Source organism: Ammodytes marinus (genome assembly GCF_949987685.1).
Source record: "Ammodytes marinus genome assembly, chromosome: 2".
Lineage (NCBI taxonomy): Eukaryota > Metazoa > Chordata > Actinopteri > Uranoscopiformes > Ammodytidae > Ammodytes > Ammodytes marinus.
In genome coordinates, this window is record NC_137231.1 from 22,664,712 (window position 1) to 22,687,506 (window position 22,795).

Sequence of the window (22,795 nt, forward strand, 5' to 3'; positions counted from 1 at the left end):
GTCGGGGGTGTATACATGACAGCTGAAATTCTGCGGGAGCCTCTCGTGGCCTCACTTCTCCAGTGGACCATCCACTTGAGCCCTCACAGGCTATAGTTCTCAGACAGACCCAGCCATTCATAACAAGCTGCTTGTAGCAACATTAACCTGCGGGCAGGCCCGCCGACACAAATGGCTGGGCCCCTGAAAACCTCCAGTCAATGGGCCCCCCTTACTCATACTTTACTTGTATCAATGTGTGTGTGTGTGCGCTCATCCCTAAATAAACACATACATGTATTTGTAGAGAGACTGACTATCTTATCAACCAGGGACGTGCAGCGAGAGTTTGGGGAGCAGGAGCTCAAGTGAGTAAAAGGACTCTTTTGTGATTATTATACTGTATATGTTTTTTAAAATAGTAGTACATTTCTGACTTACTTACCAATTTATTGTAATACCCTAAAACTCACTCAATCGCTTAATATTCAACAGATTTTTACAAAATAACGTTGGTTTTCTTGAGTATTCACTATGTTTATCACAGGAGCAGGCAACAACAAAGGACACTATTACAGATATGGCCTATGCCGCGGGCCGCCCCTGAGGTGCAGTAAAGAACAGGTCAGACATCCTTATGGTGTGAGTCGTGACACCTGGGCTTGGTCTATATGCAGTATGTTCAGTATGTGACATGAAAGTCATGGAACATTTTTCAAATCGTACTTGGCTGCTGGTGTCAACCTGAAGACATAGGTCAAACACTTTAGGTGTCATTGTCCCCAAAGGGAAATTCTTTAACACAAACATGTATGTTAAGACATATTTAAACCTGTTTGGAAAACAACAGAGTAATAACCCTGTTTACTTTAGAAGAATGAAGAAGAAGAACAACAAAATGAACACCTCTTTTCTGTTTTACCTGAGGGGGCCAAAGACTTTTCACAATTCATAGAATAAAACCCAGACACAAGTAGCAGGACCACTCAGGTAAAATAATCCATATGCCAAAACTGTACAACAATATATAAAAACCACCTTTTGTAACCATATAGCACACAAAAAAGGAAAGGAAATTAATGCATAATTGAATTAAAGAACTACACTTATCTGATATGGACACACCTGAATCATCAAGGAAATCATTTTACTGTAACTCAAACTTTAAAAAGCTCTTCAAGACTAGATTATTTTTTGAGAGTTCAAAATGAAGGGCTGAAAGATTCTACAATTCCTGGAAGAACAAATTGATATTCATTTTGTGATGTTATCAGTCAGTAAGCTCCATGGTAACACAGCGATTGACAGGCTAACCTAAATGCTCTGTAGCTGGACAGAAACTGCCCTCTGCCAACCCCACAACCCTCTTAAAATACAATAACGTTTTGCCTTTACTGTTGCACAGTCGCGAACACAAAAAAAGTTGGTCCGCGTACTGTACCCCCAAAGGCCCATTCTGAGCCAGGAAAAACCCTGTTATTTTTTATCACATGCCAAGTTCTGCTTTCCTGACGAACATTACATGCACCTTATAGCAGGCCTGCCCAGACAAATGACTGGGCCCCTGAAAAGGTCCAGTCATTGGGCCCCCTTTACTCATGCTGAACTTGTATCAATGTGCATGATGCGCTTATTCCTACATAAACACATACCTGTACACAGGGCCGGTTCTAGCCAGTTAGATTAAGGTGAGCTACTGGAAGTAATAGTGGGCACTGGGCAGAGACTTGTACGGAAATTTTCTGCTCTTGCAAGATCTCTGCACCTGCTTTTTGGCACATTTACTGTAACATGTACTGTAATGTAAGCTTTTAGACACACCAATGCTGTACCATGATAGCACTGCTACCAGAAGCTTTCCTCATCAGTATAACAACCATCTGCCACCTTCATTTAAAGGCTAAATATGTAATTTTAAATTTTCTTAGAAAATAATAGATGAAATATACAGAATAATTTCAAAGACACCTCAAAACTTGATGAAATATCACAGTATCTCTGAATTGAAAATACACTTCTGCTAGCAGAAATACTGATATTAAGGAATTTGTTTTCCTTTCTTTTCTGGTACCCTGATTTATGTCCAGGTCCTGGCATCACTGAGCTTGCTAGGTTAGCTTGCTCATCATCAATGCATGCAACGGTTTTGAGGGGGAAAAACGACCAATCATACTTGTGATGTGATATATTTTACCCAAGTAACAATGAATAAAATGTTTTCTTTTATAGAAAGTTATCTTGTGAATATAGCGTTCATAATAAAGGTTGGCTAAATTAGGTAATCTACAAACAAAAAAAAATAAAATAATAATCTCTCTGGCCCCCCCCTGGTGGCTGGGCCCTAGAAAGCTTTCCCACTTTCTACCCCTTATGGGCGGCCCTGCCTGCAGGCACAGGGGAATAACATTTATAAAGTAACCCGATGTAGCCTACATGCTTATGTGGATGCAGTATTCTAATTAGGTGGAAGTGTGAAGAAGATGGTACATTTAATAAATAGGCATAGTTTTCCACATACGTCGACAGGGAGCTTTCGCTGATGTTTACTGGATCTGCTAAACGCAAATTACCATAGAAAATGGCGCAGCTAAATAACAAAAACAGCATATATCTTCAATTTAAATTTGACAAAAAAATCTAAAAAGACACCATTTACAGCCATTTGAAGGCATTGGGTATCTGTTCCATGTCGAGTCTCTAATTTGAATGACGTTGCGCACAGTTCAGCCCCAATTACGCACGGCAAGCCCTACCCACGTTTGCAAATTCACCACTGAAACCTTCTACTTACATAAAACATAAAACTACTTCTGGACAATTATAGCCTACAATATTTCAGTTTTAAATTAACGTGTTTGAGACTGACAAGTGGAAAACTGTTCATAGGCTACAATTCCATGAACTATTGTGGATCACACTTCTCTAGCTGTCTTTTCTTTATGACCAGTGTAAAGGTTGAAGGGGAGACCAGGGACAGTTGTAACACTTTTTGCAATTTTTGCGATAAATCCAAAACTATTTAAACTAGAGTAACCAATTTGTTATATTATAAACTTCAATCTGTTAGCTACTGAAACAATGTATTTAAGTGGTTTTATGAAATGTGTAAAGGTTGCAAAATTAATTATAATACAGACTTTCTACTGTTACAACTGTCCCAGTATACAGGGACAGTTGTAACGCATGTCAGGGACAGTTGTAACATGTCTAAAATATTCAGAATTAATCAATCATCTTTTAAAAGCCTGAGGAAACCTAGAGCTATTCTTAGTAAACAACATTGTGTATCATTGTGATACATGTGTTAAGCTAGCCTATAGAAAAATCTTCAAAATATCCCAAAATCGCGAATTCATTCTAGTCAATGTCTGCTCTTGGCACTGGCAGTGTAGTAAGAGTGTAGCTATTCAAATATGAAACTCTGTATACGTTGCGGACTCGAAGTTCCCTCTGAATAAAACTCCGCAGGATCACTAAACAGTACACCATTAAGTCTGGAGCTCTGTGTTTAAAGGGGGTGAAATAGTGAATATGATTTTCTGCGACTGTCAAAGCCTCTGATACCTATAAAGTGTAGGAAAAAAGTGCACTTGGCACGCCCCATAAGCACTGGGCAGGGCGCACTCTGCTGGGATCTGTGTCGCGCCTCAGGGTTCACGAAAATAGAGCTCTGTCTTAGACAAGGAGACAAAGGCGAACGTTCTGCACATATACAGTACTGACAGACAGACAGACAGACTACGGACATCCACCACATAGCCTATCAGAAACATGATGCATCAGTTATAACATGTTGAAAAAACACCACAAACAGTTCTCAGATCTTTTTTTCCATTTGTGTTCTAACCGAGTCAGCATCCGCAGAGATGTAAATATACTCGAACATACAGCATATCATATTATAGCCTAGTGCTTATCGTGTTCTTACAGTATTTTTAACGAACGGTGTTTATTATGTGTGCATGAATGATGCACGTGTCCAAGCCCCCATACTGAAAATATACTTTCAAGCGCTTATTCTCAATTAAGGTAAGTTGCACGGACCATTCAAAGTTGGCTCATCTAATTGATGTAATGGCCTGTAGATGGAATTTTATTATATTTGAATCACAAATGAACAAGCTGCCTTACTAAAAACACTTATATTAATAATGGGAAATTGCAACCAAAAATGTGTTGCAAAAAGAAAAAGGGGAAAACATCCCTTGTTGTTTTGAAGAAAAACACAACTTTCTTGTTTTTAAAAATACAAAGAGAGCTGTTTAGACTAGAGCTGATGTGTTGGACACCTGAAATGTTCGTACTAAAACAATTTAAATTAAATGTCACTTTGTCTACATAGCCTATCATTATCAGACTTGAAAAGCTTTTTTTTTTTTTTTTTGCTATTGTTTTGATTACATGGTTAGGATTTTCTCTAATAAGAAAAAGCCTTGTAAATGGTTGCTTCTCCGTTTAAACTTTGACTCGCACCAGAAAGCTTGGAAGATCCTTACTAGGGGGTTTTATTTTGGAAGTTTAGCCCGGCAGTCTTTCTCCCTGGCTGCTCTCGCTGTGGCCATTATGGAGTAGATTGGATTGCTGGCGGATGAGGGCGCTTCACCGCCATTTGAAACTCACGCGCACACACAGACTGGCGCTGTCTCAACTACGTAGTGTGTGTAGCCCTGAAAGTTGGCTGGAGGTTGAACTGAGCAGCAGACGAGACAGATATCTCCAGTCGGAAAAGCGGCACAGACCCGATTCAGCGATTTGGTTATGTGAAAATCCCGATCGGAGGGATCGTATACTTGGGCCGAGCGGATTGAAGTGAAGACGCAGGACTTTCCCTGCCTGTTGGAGCTCTCGCTGGTCACCAGATGATCAAGTTCTGAAGTTGTTGTGTGCAGTCCTTGCAGTTTTTCCACCTCCAAACTTCGGGTAATAAGTAAGTGCGATTATGTTTTTTACTCGTGCAGTGCATGTTGTATTGTGTTAACCATATCTCCAAAACTCCACGTTGTAGGCAGCTTATGCACGACTCGGGAAACTTTACTGAAATTGCTTTACACTTGTGTTTACATTGCTGGCTGCTCATTTAAAAATCATTAACATTGAGTAGGCTATATGCTTAGCCGACTGCTTGATATGTTGCGCACTGTTAATACAAGCTTAGGAAATATACGATAGAGAAACTTGAGGCTGTCTCAAATTCCGCTGCAACTTGGTGTTGCAAGAGCAGTCGTACATCCAGCAGGGGATGGGGTGAACTAAGTGACAGTCGTGGTTGGTCTTGAAGGGTGTAGCCTCGTTACCTGGTAAATTATCTCTTCGGGAGTTTTATTTGGTGCGCGCCTTGTCGTGTTTAACAGCCTATAGCGATAAAACCCTGGGGGAGAAAAAGAAACATCTGATTGAAATGAAATAGATATTCCTATCCATTTTACAGCGGACCAAGCCTTTTAATGCTAAAGTATAGCCTTCTGCTGATTCCAGAATTCACTGAGATAGGCCTACCTTGTGGCGTTGCTTCATTGTTGACACAGCCTAGTCTAGCCTAGAGTAGCCTATTGATCCGTGCATCATACTTCAGTAACCATAATATGCCTGTGCGTGACACAAGAAGTTCAAATATGTGGATTTTCTTTAGAGATGTTCAATCCTCTTTTTAACAATGACAAGTGTCAATGAGAAGTTGCCGGGGTTCAAGTTTGTGCATTTAAAACTGTTCATTTGATTTCATTAACAGTGCAATATGGGAATTCAATTAACATATCCTACATGTGAAGCTTCAGTAGGCTACAAGCAGAGAAAAGCAGAGAGGTTGTTTTCTTTTAAAAATCTGGATTACTGTTTTTCAATCTCTGTGTTGCACTCACTGCAATAACATTTAGTAGCTACTACCTCATGCCAGTTTGAATGCTCTTCATCAGTGTTTGGCAGACTGGCTTCCAGTTAGCGATGTGCAAACTAAGCCTGTATAAAGAAGATCTACACACTTTGCCTCTTAGAAGGATTTTCTTTTAAATGGCTGTCTGCATTTTGAGATATTCAGGTCTTCTTTAAAGGGTTTGTTTAACCGCGGAGTGGGGAAATACATTGTAAAAAGTTTTTTTTGCACTGTTATATATACGCTGTGATTTGTTTATTAGCTTAACAACAATATTTTCCCCACAGTTTGCCTCTGAAATTGCTCCAGGTCATTATTTTTACATGTTTATAAAGCCGTCCACTGGGTGAGTTGTGTTAGATTAGAGGCTGGTTTACAAATAATCAACAATCTCAGTATGATAGGTGTGATATGATGCATATATCACAAAACTTTTCTTGAGAAGCCAATAGTGCATGTACCATTTGTGTCTATTTGTGCTGTTAGGGACGGCTTGACCATATTTTCACAGTTTTCTACACAACAGTAGCCTGGTCCTAACCAGACCATCATACCAAATTTCATTTGAACAGAGGGTCTGGAATCGCTCAATTGACAAACATTAACTCACTTGAATGCGGGTATGCGTTGAAGTTTAAAACTATTGGATCTGGCCAGTGCCACTCTGGGTCTGCCAACTAATCGCATAACGTTTGTCGTGACGCATGTCTTGCGCCGGCGAATGACTACAACTGAAACTGGAGCACAACCTCAACGTCATTGTTCTCAGCGACTCCCTCTGTTCGCTGATTGGACGGCCAAAAATATGGCGAAGAAAACCCACTCATATACCGCAGGCCCAGACTGACTACTGAAGGGAAATGAAAATTAAGTGGAAGTACGTAGGCAGGCGGTGCCAGGCTAACACAACAGCTGATCCACACAACATCTCAGTCGGCATTGAACTCCTAAGATCCTTGTCAACACACCCGCCAAGTGTGACGTATATCAAACCAACAGTAAGCGAGAAACTTAATAGGACAGACAGATGAACACACATACAGTACCAATTCCTTTATGTCAATGCATAGTTAGCTATTCACCTTCATATAGCTGGACTACTTTTAATGGGATTTATTGTTGCCATGATTGATCACTAAGTAATATTGCAGAGAAAAGGCATGGTGAGGGACATTCATAATGACAGCCATTAGCAGCTACCAGCTACCACATAGCTGAAGCAAGAGATGTTCTAATAGATGAGGCGAGGAGTTTTAAGAGACATTAGTTCCATCAGTTCCTGTCTCAGTGTGCTTTACACTCCCACATACAACATTAATACAGCTGTTATGTTCTATACCCCTTGACAGCTCAGCAACACTGTTCGAAACATTAGATTTTAACACATTTATACACATTCACTTGGACCTCAGTGCTGTGCTTAGTTCAGTGTGTGTGTGTGTGTGTGTGTGTGTCATAGAGCGAGAAACAGCAGGATTTATAAATATAAAGGGTTTACATGCTATGCAACACCTATACTAATTCCTCTAAAACAACAAGTGGTTTGAGACTTTTTGTTTATTTTAATAGGGTTGAACTCTACATCCAAATGTGTCGCAAATCATTAAAACCAAATTCGAGATCACTTCACATGTCAAGGGGACGGTTTGAATGTATGTTTCTGAAATGACCAACCCCGGCAAACATTTATTCAACCAAAGTCAAGTAGCTGTAAAATATTAAAAAAAAGTTTGATTTAACTTGACAGCTATTGGTTTTAATGATCTAAGACAAACTGCTGCATGCCCTGGCGTGTGTGAACACCGTGTGGAATGCTGCAAGGCAAAGAGTTTCCACAAAGATCAATTTTCAGATCTGTAGAGCACGCACTTTTCTCTGTTTCTGCTGGACTTGGTCTCTTGCTTGCACTCTTTACCTTTTGTGGTTATCGCTATGTTACACACACTTGGTTTTGTACATCCACTCTCTCACTCTCTCTTTACTCGCCTCCTCACACACACACACACACACACACGCACGCACGCACGCACGCACGCACACACACACACACAGACTTGCAGTGGGGCTTTGCAGATGTGTGTCCTGATCTGTTTCCAGCACAGGCTCTTCTCATGCCAGTTTGCTGACTCTGAGTTTTCCACTCTCTCTTATGAAATAAGAGTAAGATACATTAGAGCCATTCAGTAGCCAGATCTGAATGCCTGAGAGCTCGTTCAGACACACATGCACACAGGTTGGAGAAAAAGATTCCTGTATCAATAATGCACAGACACTGCGTGAATAACATAAGACATATTCCTACCTTCATGCTTATTTGCCCGGAGCAGCCCATAACATAGAGACCTCGGCCCCTTTCCCCAGCTTCTTTCTTTACTCTTTAATCCCGTGCGGGCCGTGTCCGCAAGATACAGGTGCAGCTCCGCTATCATCTCACCTCTTTTGCACCGGGTCAAAGGGCAATATAGAAGTGCGATTAATCAGCGTTAATTTTTTTAATCGCGTAAATTTTTCTGTGATTAATTAATCGAAACTAACGCGTTAATTTGACAGCCCTAATTTAAATACATCCAATGGCCAAAGGCCTTCTAGAAACAACCGGTTGAGCTGCAGTTTTCATGTCCAAAGTAATTAACAAAATCAAATGATTCACATCTTCTTGTATCATTCTGCTTTAGCCCTTAATAATCCCTGTGAGATAAGCACTTTGAGTTTGAAGCATTAGGATATTTGTAGCGACAGGTAGACTGCAATGAATGAGAGAGAGAGAGAGAATGAGAGAGAGGGGCTTAAGAAAGGAATAAAAAGACATAATGAAGAGTGAGAGTTAGCAAAAGATCAGGAATGTACTAATGGGAGGCATTACATTCTCACTAATGCTCTCAAAAACTTTAGGAGTCCCTGACACCTTCATAATTCCTGAAAGGTTCATGCAGTCTTGCACGTCTGTATGATGTTAATGTAAATTCCTTTTACTCTAAAGGCACAGATCAGGTGATGCATTTACAATCCCTGCCCCACTCCAGTCTCCCCAACAGACTGGAAATATATTGAGAAAAAAAGTGTAACAAAGTTGAATTGAAAGAGTATCTCAGTATTACAAGTGTGCCTTGGGAAATGTGTTGGGTTCAAAGAATGTGATGCAAGTGCAGACAACATATTGCAGGTTTATTCCTTGTCACATTGTATGTGATGGGTCTCATACATGCTCAGGTTGAGTGTATGAATGAAATCAGTTCTGAGGCGGATCGTCTGGTGAATTTGTTTGAACATGTTGCCCTCTGAATCGTGTGTTCATTTAAAGGTGCATTCTCTTAACACATAGGTTGTATCAGCAGTAACGCTGATGTGTCCATTAGTGCATTGGGCTACCGTTTTGAGACAGCCACAAAATCCCAATGTTTGAGTCTCTCCAAGAAGTAGCGTTTTCCAAGTTGTGTCTACCTCTGGTGACATGTTACTACGCACCACTTTCACACTCCCTGTCTGCCTTACACTTCAGCCTCTCTGGACTGAGCACTTGACTCCACTCGACCAGTCATCACGGCTGTGTGATATCCCTGGAATGTGGATGGAGGTCAAGACAAAACCTCAAGGCCCATGTTAATTATTCTAAAACGATATGCCACATGCAAAGCACATCCAATTAACAACATTGTGTGTATGTGGTTCAACCAGATTGTGGCTGATAACTCATCGAGGGTTGTGAATGTAGAGAGAATACGTCACACAACTTGGGGTAATGATGTCATTTAAGGGCGACCTTATTTCCCACCCGTATGAATGCCTTTGCATAGATGTATGAAATTGTATTATCATTTTAAGCAAGTACACACTGTCAGGTTTTTTCAGGATGGTAAGTCAATAACCACGGTGTTACATTTGAAAAATTACTGTATAAACAAAATATTTAAACCAACCCCCGGTTCAATAGTAATAAAAAAAAACATTAGACATGTAATAAGATAAAGCACTGATGTAAAAATTGATAATTAAGATATTCTTGCATATATAGGGGATTAATGTGAGATCGATGAGTGTATTGCTTTGCCTGTGTGCGTAAAAATGCACTATGGAGCAAGACATTGCTCCATAGTGCGAATAGTGGTTAAAAATGTCACAGGGTACTAAGGAAAACTCAGAAACTAAGAGCTTTAATTGAAGAATTGGATACCTAGAGCATTAAATGAATGTTATGTATGGTATGTAATCACAATCATTTCTGAAATACATGCAAACAAATGCATCCAAGAGAGGATTAATTTAAGACAACCTAAACAGAAATACATGGATTGATCTTTCAAGGGTCTGAGGGAACAGGGCACCATGTGCTGCACAGTGTTAAGCCTCCCGATGAAAATTGTAACTTGTGATATTGTTCTATTTAGCCTAAACAAAATTGACTTTACCTTTCTTACCCATCAAATATCTATCTGAGGCAAATGTCAATTTGTGATATTGGGCTATACAAATAGATAAACTATCTAGAAGTCATTTTGTGTGAATAAAGCTTGCAAACTTCGATCTATTGCCTCTGTTTATTGTTTTTTTTTATAAATCAGATGTTTATTTTAAATCATTAAATAGCCTCCACATTCCCCCTCTATAGGGTCATGTGCACCATCACACTACCCACACACCTCCACCCCACCCATGTTCGATGACCCCGCCCCTGCAGACTGAAAACTACTTACTTAGCAAATTAGACAGAAAGTTTGTGTTTCTGAATGACCACACTCCTGTCCTCCAAAAAATGTAGCATTTACCTCCCTGGCCCCAGACGTGTATGAAGGAACAAGCTCAATATGTAGGCTACATTTAGACTCAAATATAAGCAGTGTTTACAGACAGAATAGCAGTGGGCGGCATAGACTGCAGGCTCTCTGCTCTTTCTTTGGAGGAACCTCAAATTAAACGTGTGTGTGAGAGATTTCCTTCCGCAGCTATGGAAGGGACTAAGGCAGAGATTATGTGACCTCTCACCCCCTAACCTTTTTTGTTGACATCACCCGTACACCATCACCCTATCTACTCCCTACCGCCTCCTCCCTCTCTTTTGAGCAAACACAGATGATTAATAGATATTGAAGAAACATGGTAGAAGCATAGTGCTGGCAGTGGGGTGCCAAGTCAAGATTTGGTGTGTGTGTGTGTGTGTGTGTGTGTGTGTGTGTGTGTGTGTGTGTGTGTGTGTGTGTGTGTGTGTGTGTGTGTGTGTGTGTGTGTGTGTGTGTGTGTGTGTGTGTGTGTGTGTGTGTGTGTGTGTGTGTGTGTGTGTGTGTGTGTGTGTGTGTTTTAGGGCAGAGGTAGTGAGAGGAAGGTTGACCACAGAGGCCTTAAATGTTTACCAAGGGACCCCAGGAGGCCTGCACCGAGCCTCCCTCTCTTCTGATTGGCTCAGGCATCCATCCTGTGAGTCTGAGAGCCTGTAATTGGCCGAGGGAAAGAAAGGAATGGGGAGAGAAAACATGCAGGAGTGGGAGATGAAGCCCCAGTCTTGCCCGGGCTTTCACGGACTCTTTCACATGAGGGGGGGAAACTACTGTTGGGTTAACATGAGGCCACATGTTGGAGTGGAGGGCATGTTTGGCCCTTTTTTAATAGTGATTTGTTTCCTCAACTGATTAAAGAATGTTAGACTTTGGAAGAAAAGGCCATGTGGAAAGAAAAAAGAGCAAACAGTTTAAGCCGTACCAGAGTCATAAGGCAAACTGGTTAGAAAGCGCTGATCCGACCGCATTTGGGCAAGATGTCAAAAGCAGAAAATTAGCAATAATTGATTGTGCATCTTGACGGTCTCGCTAAAAATGGAAATGCTTTTCCTTTACGTTAGAAAAATAGGTGTGAATTTGAATGTGATCTGCATGCACACAGATCTGCAAAAAAGGACCTAAAACTATGTAGCAGGCCAGTAGTTGGCGGTAGGACTTAGAAAGTCCGTAGAAGATAGACGTAAAGGCCAGGACACACCGGCCCGATAATCGCCGCAGTAGAGTCGGAAGGGGGCGGGGACACGAATCTGTTTGGTGTGTGCCGTGAAATCGGTCGTCGTAGATGTCGTCGGGCTTCTTTTGAGCGGGCAGTCTTTCAGTTGGAGCAATTTGATTTGTGGAGGGCTAGCGAATCAGTGAAGCCCGGAAGTGAGGCGGGTAGCACAAACAGCTAACAACAGTTAGCCATCGTTTTAATGTGTTTGTTTGTTTCGTTCAGCGAGTACTCACATGCATCAACCCTTGTCGACTGCTCGACACTCTCTGCTAAAAATGGTGCTCTTTATGGTCCATAAATATAAATACGTATTTCTATCTATGTATATGGTCTAGAGAGCCGTCCCATCATTTCCGGCTTCCGTATTTTTTCGGGCCACAATACAGATTAGCGCCGCCTGCTATTATGGAGACATTACGTCCTGCGCAAGCGCAGAGCGTACGGAAAGTCACCAGTCGGTTTGGTGTGTTCTTTGCACTTTTTCGGCTGCAACGGGAAGACTGCAGCTCCCTGAATCGGCAGTCTCCATTTTCGGGTAGTCGGACTGGTGTGTCCTGGCCTTTATATGCATGAGTGAAGTGGAGCCGTGACGTTACCGTTTCCACAGGGACCTGTTTTGCTAGTTAAGCTTATTCAAAATATTTCACTCTGGAACCTGGTTTCAAAAGTTTTCATTGTCATTTAAACGAACGGCCAAAACGTAAAAATACTTTTGTGTATTTTGTTGAAAATGTTGTGTATACAGCCCCTTGGTCAGGACCAGATGAGCGGTCTGCTTTACTGCTCTCTGCCATCAATTCTTGCACTGTATAACTTGGCCTTGTATGGCCTCTGACACTTGGAATTCATCTACACACACATGCACACACACATATTTATAACTGCACATTTTTCTTTGGAAAATTGTGTCAGGCCATGGATTATGCCAATAGAAAGTTAGACCAAATGTTGAGCTTTATGTTCATTGTGCATTGTTTCTGATCATTGTTTTTGCTCAAGTTACACTTTATATGTTTTATTTTATTTTTATTTTCTATTTTTTTTATAAATCTGCAGTAAACTAAATGGATGGATGGCATTCTCTACTTTGACTAAGTGCCAGTGTTTGATACGCCCAGTTACACAAACCCTCACACGAAACTCTGCCCAGGCATTTTCTTGCCAATAGCTCTTGCAAAGCTGGTCTGTCTTGAAAATGTGCCTGAGGTGGCCACATTGTTTCTCAGTAGTTGTCACTCTACAAATGAAAGTAAATATGCTTTGGCTTACTACTACTAGACATGCTGCCCAAACTTGTTCTTCCTTTAAAAACATACAGGGGAATTTCCTATGCTTTGTAGATCACTGTATTTTAAGATCTTCTGTCCTCATACAAAAATCCTTGCAGTATTGCCCTCAGAAACATAGCCCTCCACGTTTGGGGTTGTTGGCTGCCCAGAGAAGTTGTGGGATACAGCTGTAAATAGCCGAGGGTGCGGACAGAAAGTTTGGCCTATATTTAGAGGTTGGACTTGACTTGGGCTTGTAGAACTTGTCTGCTTAAAGCGGCTTAATGACCAGGAAGGGTTTGGCACGGTTTGTTTTCTATATCGCAGATCATAAACTGTTAAAAACAATAACAACAATCTTAAATTAGCTGGAGGTAGATGGCCTGGATCAGAGAGGCAATCACCTAATTTATGAGTCTTTTGTCGGGAAATTCAAGCCTAGTTTTTCAGATGGGGAGTCACACTGAGGGGAAATGTTACTATGTTGGAGTGGTCAATTTTTTCTTTTGGAAGTCTGTCACACTACTACTTAAAGGTGCACCCGAGGATCTTTCAGTTTTTGTTAATTATTGCACCCCCTTTGGACAAAAGCGGTATTGTTTTTACTAAGCCAGCTGTTGTTCCTGGGTGAGCGTACCCATGAAAAAGAAAACCTAATTTAAAAAAGCATTCTTTGCACTGATGGTCTCGTTTGCTCTTACATGTCATTTATGATCGTCAGAGGAGAAATTTGACAGTTTCAGAAATATTTAAAATTTCCTTGTAGCTCATTTAATGTGGGATTGATTTGGTTTTAGATTTGAGAATATGTTATCGATATTGAGACACGCAAATAGTTATCACTTGCCACTGCTGTTCGCTTCAGCTCAGCACATCTTTTCCGGATTCAGTAGGCCACTGTTTTGGCAGCTGTTTCCCCCACTGTGTACACCTACCCATCACCAAATGGGAGACAGAGTTAGCTAATGATGTGAGAATGGTGCAATCCAGATATTTTCCTACAGTTATTGGCAAGGTCTAAAACAGAGTTGAAAGGACGCATATTGAACTTCCACATGGATTCCTAGTGTTCAGATACGCAACAGCAAATGAATGCTAATGTTGCACCCTGTGGTTGGTGAATAAAGCAACTGCTTGAGTTATGTTTACTAGTGTTAACTTTGTTTTTTGTTTGCCTCCAAATGGCCCCAAAAAAATCAATTTAATAATATGTGCAGTTACTTTTATACAGTTTTGTTAATCGAGGTTCATAAAGTATAGCTGTGTAACATGGCATCTCATTTGTGCTGTCATTTGTAAACCTGAAGTAGTTTTACGTCTGCATATACAAATAAGGCCAAGAGAACATCATTTCAAAATGGGCGTATATCAGCTAAATAAATGGTATTTTAGGGAATATATGAATGGGAACATTATAATTTTTTTTAATTTAACCTTTATTTATACTTGAGAGCTATAAGAACGATAAATATTTTCCAAACAGGTTCTAGGAGAGTGCACAGAAAGGCAAACAGTCCAACAGCATATATACACAGCAACCTGGCATGATAATTAATTATGCCCTGTTCCGTCTTAGGTTTCACATACACCAGCTGAAAATAAATGGAACCCACAATTTGTGCTCACTAATCGGAGAGAAGGAAAGAGCGAGGGAGGCAGTGTGGTGAGCGAAGGAGGCTTTTTTCGCATGGCCATGTCATCATGGAGTCAAACTGATAATTATAATCACCTTTGTCCCTCTCTCCCTCTCCAGCATCATGGCTGTCTCGTCCTCCTTGTCCAATCTTCTGCTTCTTGTCCTAATGACGTCCCTGGATTGGCTGTCGACTCCGGGATCTGCATTTCTTTTGGACCGACACCATATCCATTCATTAGGTAAGTTACTAGTGTTTATACTGCGTTGTGTGTGGACAAATAAACACAAATCAAAAACAGATTGTATCTTCAGACAGGTCATTCATTTCTCTATGTGAGATTCGTAGAACATTAACCTATGTGATATTCATTAAACATTGACAAATGTGATCCAGGATTTGTGCACAACGTGCTGTTGACATTTGTTATCAAATCTTATGTCAGACATCAGTTGCAGAATGCTGTGTTTGCTCAGATACATGTGGAAAGGTCCAGTGTTGAGCAAACGCCACCCTTCTCCCGGTTTGGCTTGTCAAACACGAAGTGATCAATAGAGCCAGGGCAAACATAAGGTCGGCGCTTCACTGTCAAAGTCCAGGGACAGGACCATGCAGGAGGTTCGGCAACTGAACAATTTGGAATCATTTGGTGAAATAATGTTGCGGCTGAGAAGTCAACTTTAATTTAATATGAGTTTCCATTTTGAAATCGCCTAAAGAGTTTGTGCCCAAGATAGGAGTCTCTCAATCAACAATGTTCTCTTTTTAACGCATCATTTCCACAATTGATACTGGGAGTCCTAAACAAAATATGTACTGAAAGCGATGATTTGGCTTCTTTTTCTAATGGTTAAAGCCACTCAAGCAGGAATGAGGTAAAAGGGTACTGCCCTGCAAGCTAAGCTAAAACATACAACAACAGAAAATCTTGTTTATTTAAAGTCTACCTATCCTAAAACAACAGGTGATTTAGAAAAATCCACACTGCCAAGATACCGCAGCTCCCTAGAATGGATCGATTCAGCTGTTGACTTTGTTAAAACGTGTCGCCGTCCGTTCTGCTTCTGCAGTATCAGCTTTCCTGGATTTAATTTTATTTCTTATGAGGGGGTTAAGATCTGGAAGCTGGGTGAACATCTATTTTCAACCAAAAAGTTGTCAAAAAAGTATGAGTGAATTGAGCTGTATTCAAAACACTGAATAAATGCACCGTGGTATTTGGATTTTTTCTTTTTCATTGGCTTGGAAATTGGCTGAGCTAAATGAACATTAAACCTGCATGCAGTTAATGGCACTGAAAACATTTGGCAACATAATGAAAGGCGTCCTTGAGTGCTTTGGCAAGTCACTGTCCTACCAGTATATTCTTAGGTGCATCTGCTCATTGCCATTAAGAAGTGAGCCAGACAGCATTAAAAGAGAGGCCTGAGAAACCCCAGTACCACCTGCCTGTCGAAGGTGCCTGGCGGTCAGATTAAGACCCTGGCCAAGTGCTTATACTAGGTACCTGCACACATTATCTGCACATGTACTGTACATGGTCAATTTGCAGGCTCAGCCTTTCTATGACTGATTAACCCTTAAAAATGTGTTTTATTTGTGCAGTTATGGAAAGCTTTTACTAGCTTAAATGCCATTTCAGTTATTTATACCCCAGCTAAAAGGATTGTCAGATAACTGTGTGCAGATAGAGGGAATCTGCTGAAAATATTACCACTGGCATCCACTATAAAATGCCAACTCATTTTGTCTTCTTTTTTCAAGTCAAGACCAATAGCAGACGCCTTTTATTTTATTATGTTGCAGGGCTTCTTTTTTTGTCTATTTTGCAATTTGATTTCTAAAAATACCACGATAAAGGAATAATTAAGCCAAAGCTTAACCAGACGGTAGTTGGTTAAGTTGAGTGCTGGGTAAAAATTAACATCTCATGGACTGTTGTGGCAGAACGCAAAGCTTTGAAAACATTGGTTCAGTAATCATGTGCTGTGAACATACTGTTTTCCCTGCTCTGCTTTTTGTGTTTGTTGAAATCCCTATGGCTTTTTCCAAGTGAAATAATTATGATGCCAGTGCTGGTACCAAAAATCGCCAAATGTTTTTGTTTCACAAATTTTCAAATGTCTTTAACAGAGCTGCGGCCATAAGTATTTTAACGTACTTTACCAACTTGAAATAAACTGGAAATAAATGATTGACTATTATTAATTACTATAATTAGTTTTGGCCTTGTGTCATACATTCTTGGTTTTGTCACAGCTTGTGTTAGGGAGAGGAAGCAGCCTGGCTAAGGTGTTTCTCGTTGTTTAGTTGTTAAGTGTTGCTAAGTGAGAAACACACCTTATGCCTCGTTTCCACCGAGTAGAGCGGGTCGGATCGGAGCGGCTCAGAGCGGGACAGCTCACTTTTAAGAATCTCGGTGTTGTTTCCACCGCCGACCCTACCCTTACTGGTAGGGCGGGGTTTAGGCTGGACTGCGATAGCCGCGGCCAGAATGTGGGTCAAACTATCGGGCTGTGGAACAACTGTGGTCAAGCAACCAGCCGCTTCTTTATTTATTCCCCCCGTGTTGTGAGCACAGTGACGGCTCGGTGCAACTGATAAGAGACAGTGAGCGAACAGCGCTGGCTGCGGCAGCTACGTGACATCGTAGCAGTGGGACACAGTGTAGTCAACTGATTAATTTAATGACGAGGAAAAACACCACACAATAAACAGTGCCGCGCTCATATTTTCGCCAAAACTCTCTTCACTCTAGCCGAGGTGACTACAAACGGCGGAAATTATTCAAACCAACCGCTTCTTTATTTATTCCCCCCGTGTTGTTGTGAGCGTGTATTTACTACTATCTATGGTGTAAACACACAGAGACGGCTCGGCGCAACTCATAGAGACAGTGAGCGAACAGTGCTGGCTGCGGCAGATATGTGACTATGGGTAATGGGTATGGGTATGTGTAACCAACTAATTAATTTATTGACGAGGAAAAACACCACACAATAAACAGCTGTGCTCACATTTTCGCCAAAACACAAGACTATCTTCACTCTTGCCGAGATGACTACACATGGCGGAAATTATTCTTTCGACCAATCAAATGACGGCAGTGTGTTTTAGGCACCCTTTCAGGCGGCTAGTACCCCTACGGAGGAGTACTGAGATTTGGACCGGCTCAGAGCGGTTAGGTGCACTTAAACCGTACCCTACCCAGCTTTTGGCAAATGAAAAGCCAAACTACCCGGACCGAACCGCTCCGATCCGACCCGCTCTACTCGGTGGAAACGAGGCATAAGAATCAGATAAGCCATTGCCACTGGAATTAGATAAAAATCCATCAGATTCATGATGTGTATAAAGTGGGGTTAGTGAACAGTTCTCATAGTTATATTTAATAAATGTTGATGCTAATCACACAAACGGGCTGATTTCAACACACAACAAGATCCCATTTCACATTAGAAGCACAGTTTCAAACAGATGGATGTGTCCGCACTGTAACATAAATATAATTATTAAACCCCAAAGAGAGATTTGAGTTTCTTTGCCCTCAAGCCTTTGGACTCTGGATTAGCTCACAGACCGTAGCAAATGTCTGTATCTCTGTGGGTTCACATTACCTCCTAGAAAACTTTACCTGAGCTCCCAGACAATCCGCTGATAACAAGCTGAGGTCAAACCTTTACAATGTTGTGACTAGGGCTGCAACTAATGATTATTTTGATAATGGATTAATCTGTCGATTATTTTCTCGATTAATCGATTATTAATTGATTAGTTTTTTGGTCCTTAAAATGTCAGAAAATGTTGACACATTTTCCAAAGCCCATGTTGACGTCCTAAAATGTATTGTTATGTCCAAAACACACAGATTTTTCAGTTTACTGTCAAAATAGGATTAAAGAAACCAGAAAATATTCACATTTGAGAAGCTGAAATCAGAGAATTTGGAAATGTTTTATTAAAAAATTACTCGAAACGATTAATCGATTATCAAAATAGTTGGCGATTATTTAAATAATCGATTAATATTCGATTCTTCGATTAATCGTTGCAGCTCTAGTTGTGACCAACTCTTCGTGTCATTGAAATGGTCTCCACAGAGCACTGTGCTAATGTAGCCCTTGTCTTCCTCAACAACCGTAAAAAAAACATCTGTATACACAAGGCAGCCCCTGATAGCATGAGTAAACAACCGCAGCCTGTGCCTTTCTCAAGCTCACAACTGTATAAACTTCAATCCAGACACTTTCTTTCTACACTTAAAATTGTCTTACTTAACTCGTCAAACCTTTCTTTCTCTCAGACACGATTACTTATTTGCATAAATTATGACATCTTGTGGAGTAGGTTAAAAGCCATTTTTCCACTTAGGGATCTAATAGAGCCTTCCTCAAAATGCTGCGGGTTATGCTGTTCCTGCAGCATTTCTTATGTCTGCTGTATAGTCAGCCGCATAACAAGCCAAGAGTAGATGTTTGGAGACGCTCCTATATATTTAAAGGCTTACCAGAGTGATTATAGCCAGTTGAGGTAGTTTGTCTAGAGCTCTCCACACACACACACACACACACACACACACACACACACACACACACACACACACACACACACACACACACACACACACACACACACACACACACACACACACACACACACACACACACACACAGGAGGACTTCTGCTCTTGGCCACATAGGTGTTGGTAACCAGTGGTGATAGTGCAGAGGTTTGGTCCGCCTGGCTTGTACACACAATCTAGAGTTACGTCTGCTTCAAAGTGTGGGATACGGTGGCTGAAGTTAAACACAAAGCTGGAAACTTGAAAAGCAGGAGGGTGAAAAGCATACTGAAGACAGTGGGAGGGAGAATACATGGTTGTCAGAATGCTCTGTAATGGAGGGGTAGCTGCAGGGAAAGCAGATACAACTGCAACATTCTGCATGTAGGACACATGTAGGACATTCTGCATGTAGAGTCAGCAATTCTGGCGAAAGCTTTTTGTCAAAATGGTTTTGGTCAAAATCTTTTAATAACTCCTCACGATCCACTACCTGTCCTACTGTCTGTAGGCTGTAAATAATCTGGTGTTAATCAAAACCTAGGCTCTGTAAAGGCCTAGGGCATTTTGTTAGATACGGTGTGTCCCCTTTGTTTACATACCAGTTTACATAGCCTAGGCTGTGTATTAACACCAGATTTTTTTTTCTCAGGCGAACCCCAAATGGACAGGTAGCGGATGGTGAGGAGATTTTCACAGATTTTGACATAACATATTTTGACAACAAGCTGTAAAAAAACATGCTTACAATAGCACCATGAGGTCCTCCCCTTCATGGCCAAGGGGAAATGGGAGGGTCTTGAAAACATAATGCTCACATGACCAAAAGTGTGTTCCGTTGCCTAGATACAAGGGGTGTCTCACATTACCCGATGTCTCACATTACCCAGTTCTCCCCTACAAGTTGTATAGTCAAAGGGAAACCAGGACTTTTTAAGTAAGAAAACCTGATTCAGAATCACTGTTTTGCAATAGTTACCAAACATTTCAGCACTTCACTATGACCTCGGTCAAGGGTATGTCCTGCAAGTCTTTATGTCTTTACAGAGGTGAGGTAAATTAATAATTTTTTTCTGTGTTAAATGTTGCATATATAAAATATTCTGTGACTGACTGGGCTATTATTATCTATGTTACCCAACAGTGCGAAACTTATGTTATTTGACAGTGCGAAACTCTTCTCCGATTGACCACAAAGTACAACACTCAATCGGACAGATCCTGATGGACCTCATCTTGTTATCAATGTACTTCCCAGATGACAGCTCAAACGATCACCTCACTTTTAAAAAATTTTGATTTGTTTTTGTCGTGTGATGTTGCCTTTCCATAAAATAAAAAATTATTTTTCATGAAAAAACATTTCCATAATTAACGGACGCATTACTTATTTCAGATGGGATGCCTCTACACTGCTTAAAAAAAGCATAGCCTGCTTACCTTCTATTAAAGTCCCAAAAAACTATATGATAACTTCTATCCAACTTAAAACACTTTCTTAGAACATGAAAGGTAAACTTTGGGACAGATTTAACTTGTACAGAAAGACCAATGAAAGAATCCCTGGATGAGTGGTCGCAAAGACTGATAGAAGCTAATTGAACGGTGGCCAACCATAGAACTTATGTAATGATCTCAGCTCTCCATAGGGAACTAAGTTTAGCTTGCGGTTTTATAAAAAGCAAGAAGAACATGTGTGCACTCAGTAATGCAGGTGACACCCCAGCTCATCTATATTTACTCTCACTTGGACATAATATGACACAACCGAGCCAGTACCATGGGCTGTAATGGTATTAGGGGAGATTAACATCATTAGGTCTGGCTAATAAATGTCTGGGATCAGAAAAAGCTGACAGGGTCACTGCATGGCTAAACACGCCAGACTGTGTCTGTTCAAGCTTCAAAGCTATGAACGCTGACCTGAGTAACCAGGATCAGATGTTGTCATTCTGTGTTCTCAGACTGTAACAGGGAGGAAAGGCCATAAGTCCTGTTGTGTGACCAAGAGGAAGAGCAGAAGGTATTCAAGGAATTGGACAATGGCACTTTGAAAGGCTTTGTCGGTTTTTGTTTTGAAGGTGTAAGTGCAATGTCTGTGTGCAGTTGTGTGCGCGGGTGCACTTGCATGTGAAACTGCGTGTGCGTGTTGGCAGTTATTTATATCAGCTGTTTACATTCCCTTGTTTGTATCTTGTTGCAGTCTCTTACCTTTCCTCCCTTTGCTCTGGCCCTTTACAGTCTCACTTGACTTAACTCCTGACTCAATATTTCAAACGTCATCCCACCATGAAGCTCAATACAAAACAATGAAATACAAAGGCCTATATGCATAGCAAAGAAGAGTAGAGGAACTTGGAAAGTTTTCCAGATTTCATCCATCTTCCTTTTTTCTCTCTTCTCGTCTGCTCATTCTTTCTTTTCCTCATCGTCCAAGACACCGCCCCTGTGAATGACAAACGATGTTGTGTGCTGCGTGCAGATTAACACATCTACTGTTGTATGTGTGTGTGTGTGTGTGTGTGTGTGTGTGTGTGTGTGTGTGTGTGTGTGTGTGTTTGCAGAAAGGTGTACGTGTGTTTGACGTGTGTATGGGCTGCAGAGCAGGGACATAATGTAGGACTTGGCAGACATTGTAGACTGACAGCCATTTTTACTCTTAGCACAGTGTCAGGTTGTGCTGCCAGATTCTCCATCTGGTTAACAGAATCACACACACACACACACACACACACACACACACACACACACACACACACACACGTACAGAATAAGGGTTGAAGTCAGAAGTCAGTGCTGAAGAGTACTAACGTTTCCCTAACTGTTCAAAAGCAGTGAATGCCCAGTCTAATGACATAGAGCTAGTGACTATGTGTTAGTGCAGCAGCAAAGCAACACATTAAAACGTCTATAAATACAACATCTTCTTAGTGGTGAAATAACATTAAATTAGCACTTCATGTCAAAAATGATGTTCCTATTCCTGTTGGGGTTGTTTTGTGACTTGCTGCAGCAATTCAGCTTTGAGTGTCCTGTAATTGTGTTTACTCATGTCAGTCGAGGGCAGAGTACGAGCGATGATGTCAGTGGCATAACTGGGAACAACAGGTTCTGCTGCTCAGCAGCCGTGTGTGTCTGTTCTCTTTGAGCATAGGGCAATCAAATCAATGTTGTGCTTAGATCAAGAGGAAAAGACGTATAGTGTTTATGTTTGTCTATTTGTATGTGTGTCTGTTTTTTGTGTTATTTTTAACCATATGGCAGCATAAGTAGACAACAGATAAAAAAGCACTAAAAGCCCTAAAACCTGTGTGCAGACTACATGTTGTCCCAAAGTAATAGATGATGAAGTTACTTTGTGTAATGGATTAGAAAATAAAGCAAAATTGTGCCAAAGGGCTTTACACTTAGTCTCTAATGTAACAAAAATGTTTCTACATAGATGCACTTCAGCAGCAGCATTTTGCGCTAATTGACAGGAAATATCGGTCTGCAAAAT

General features: G+C 40.9%; 1 protein-coding gene across 3 annotated transcripts in view; it reads left to right on the plus strand.

Moving 5' to 3' along the window:
* Positions 1 to 4,557: 4,557 nt before the first annotated feature.
* Positions 4,558 to 22,795, plus strand: part of ghra (growth hormone receptor a) — a 31,805-nt gene continuing 13,567 nt past the window's right edge. Inside the window, exons 1-3 of one of the 3 annotated variants that reach the window (XM_080046892.1) lie at positions 4,558 to 4,906; positions 14,678 to 14,764; positions 14,855 to 14,976. In XM_080046892.1, coding sequence (XP_079903018.1) covers positions 14,859 to 14,976 — 118 coding nt within the window. In that variant the 5' untranslated portion in view covers positions 4,558 to 4,906; positions 14,678 to 14,764; positions 14,855 to 14,858. The remainder of the gene's footprint in view (positions 4,907 to 14,677; positions 14,765 to 14,854; positions 14,977 to 22,795) is intronic. The other 2 variants (XM_080046891.1, XM_080046893.1) reach the window with 2 other exon arrangements.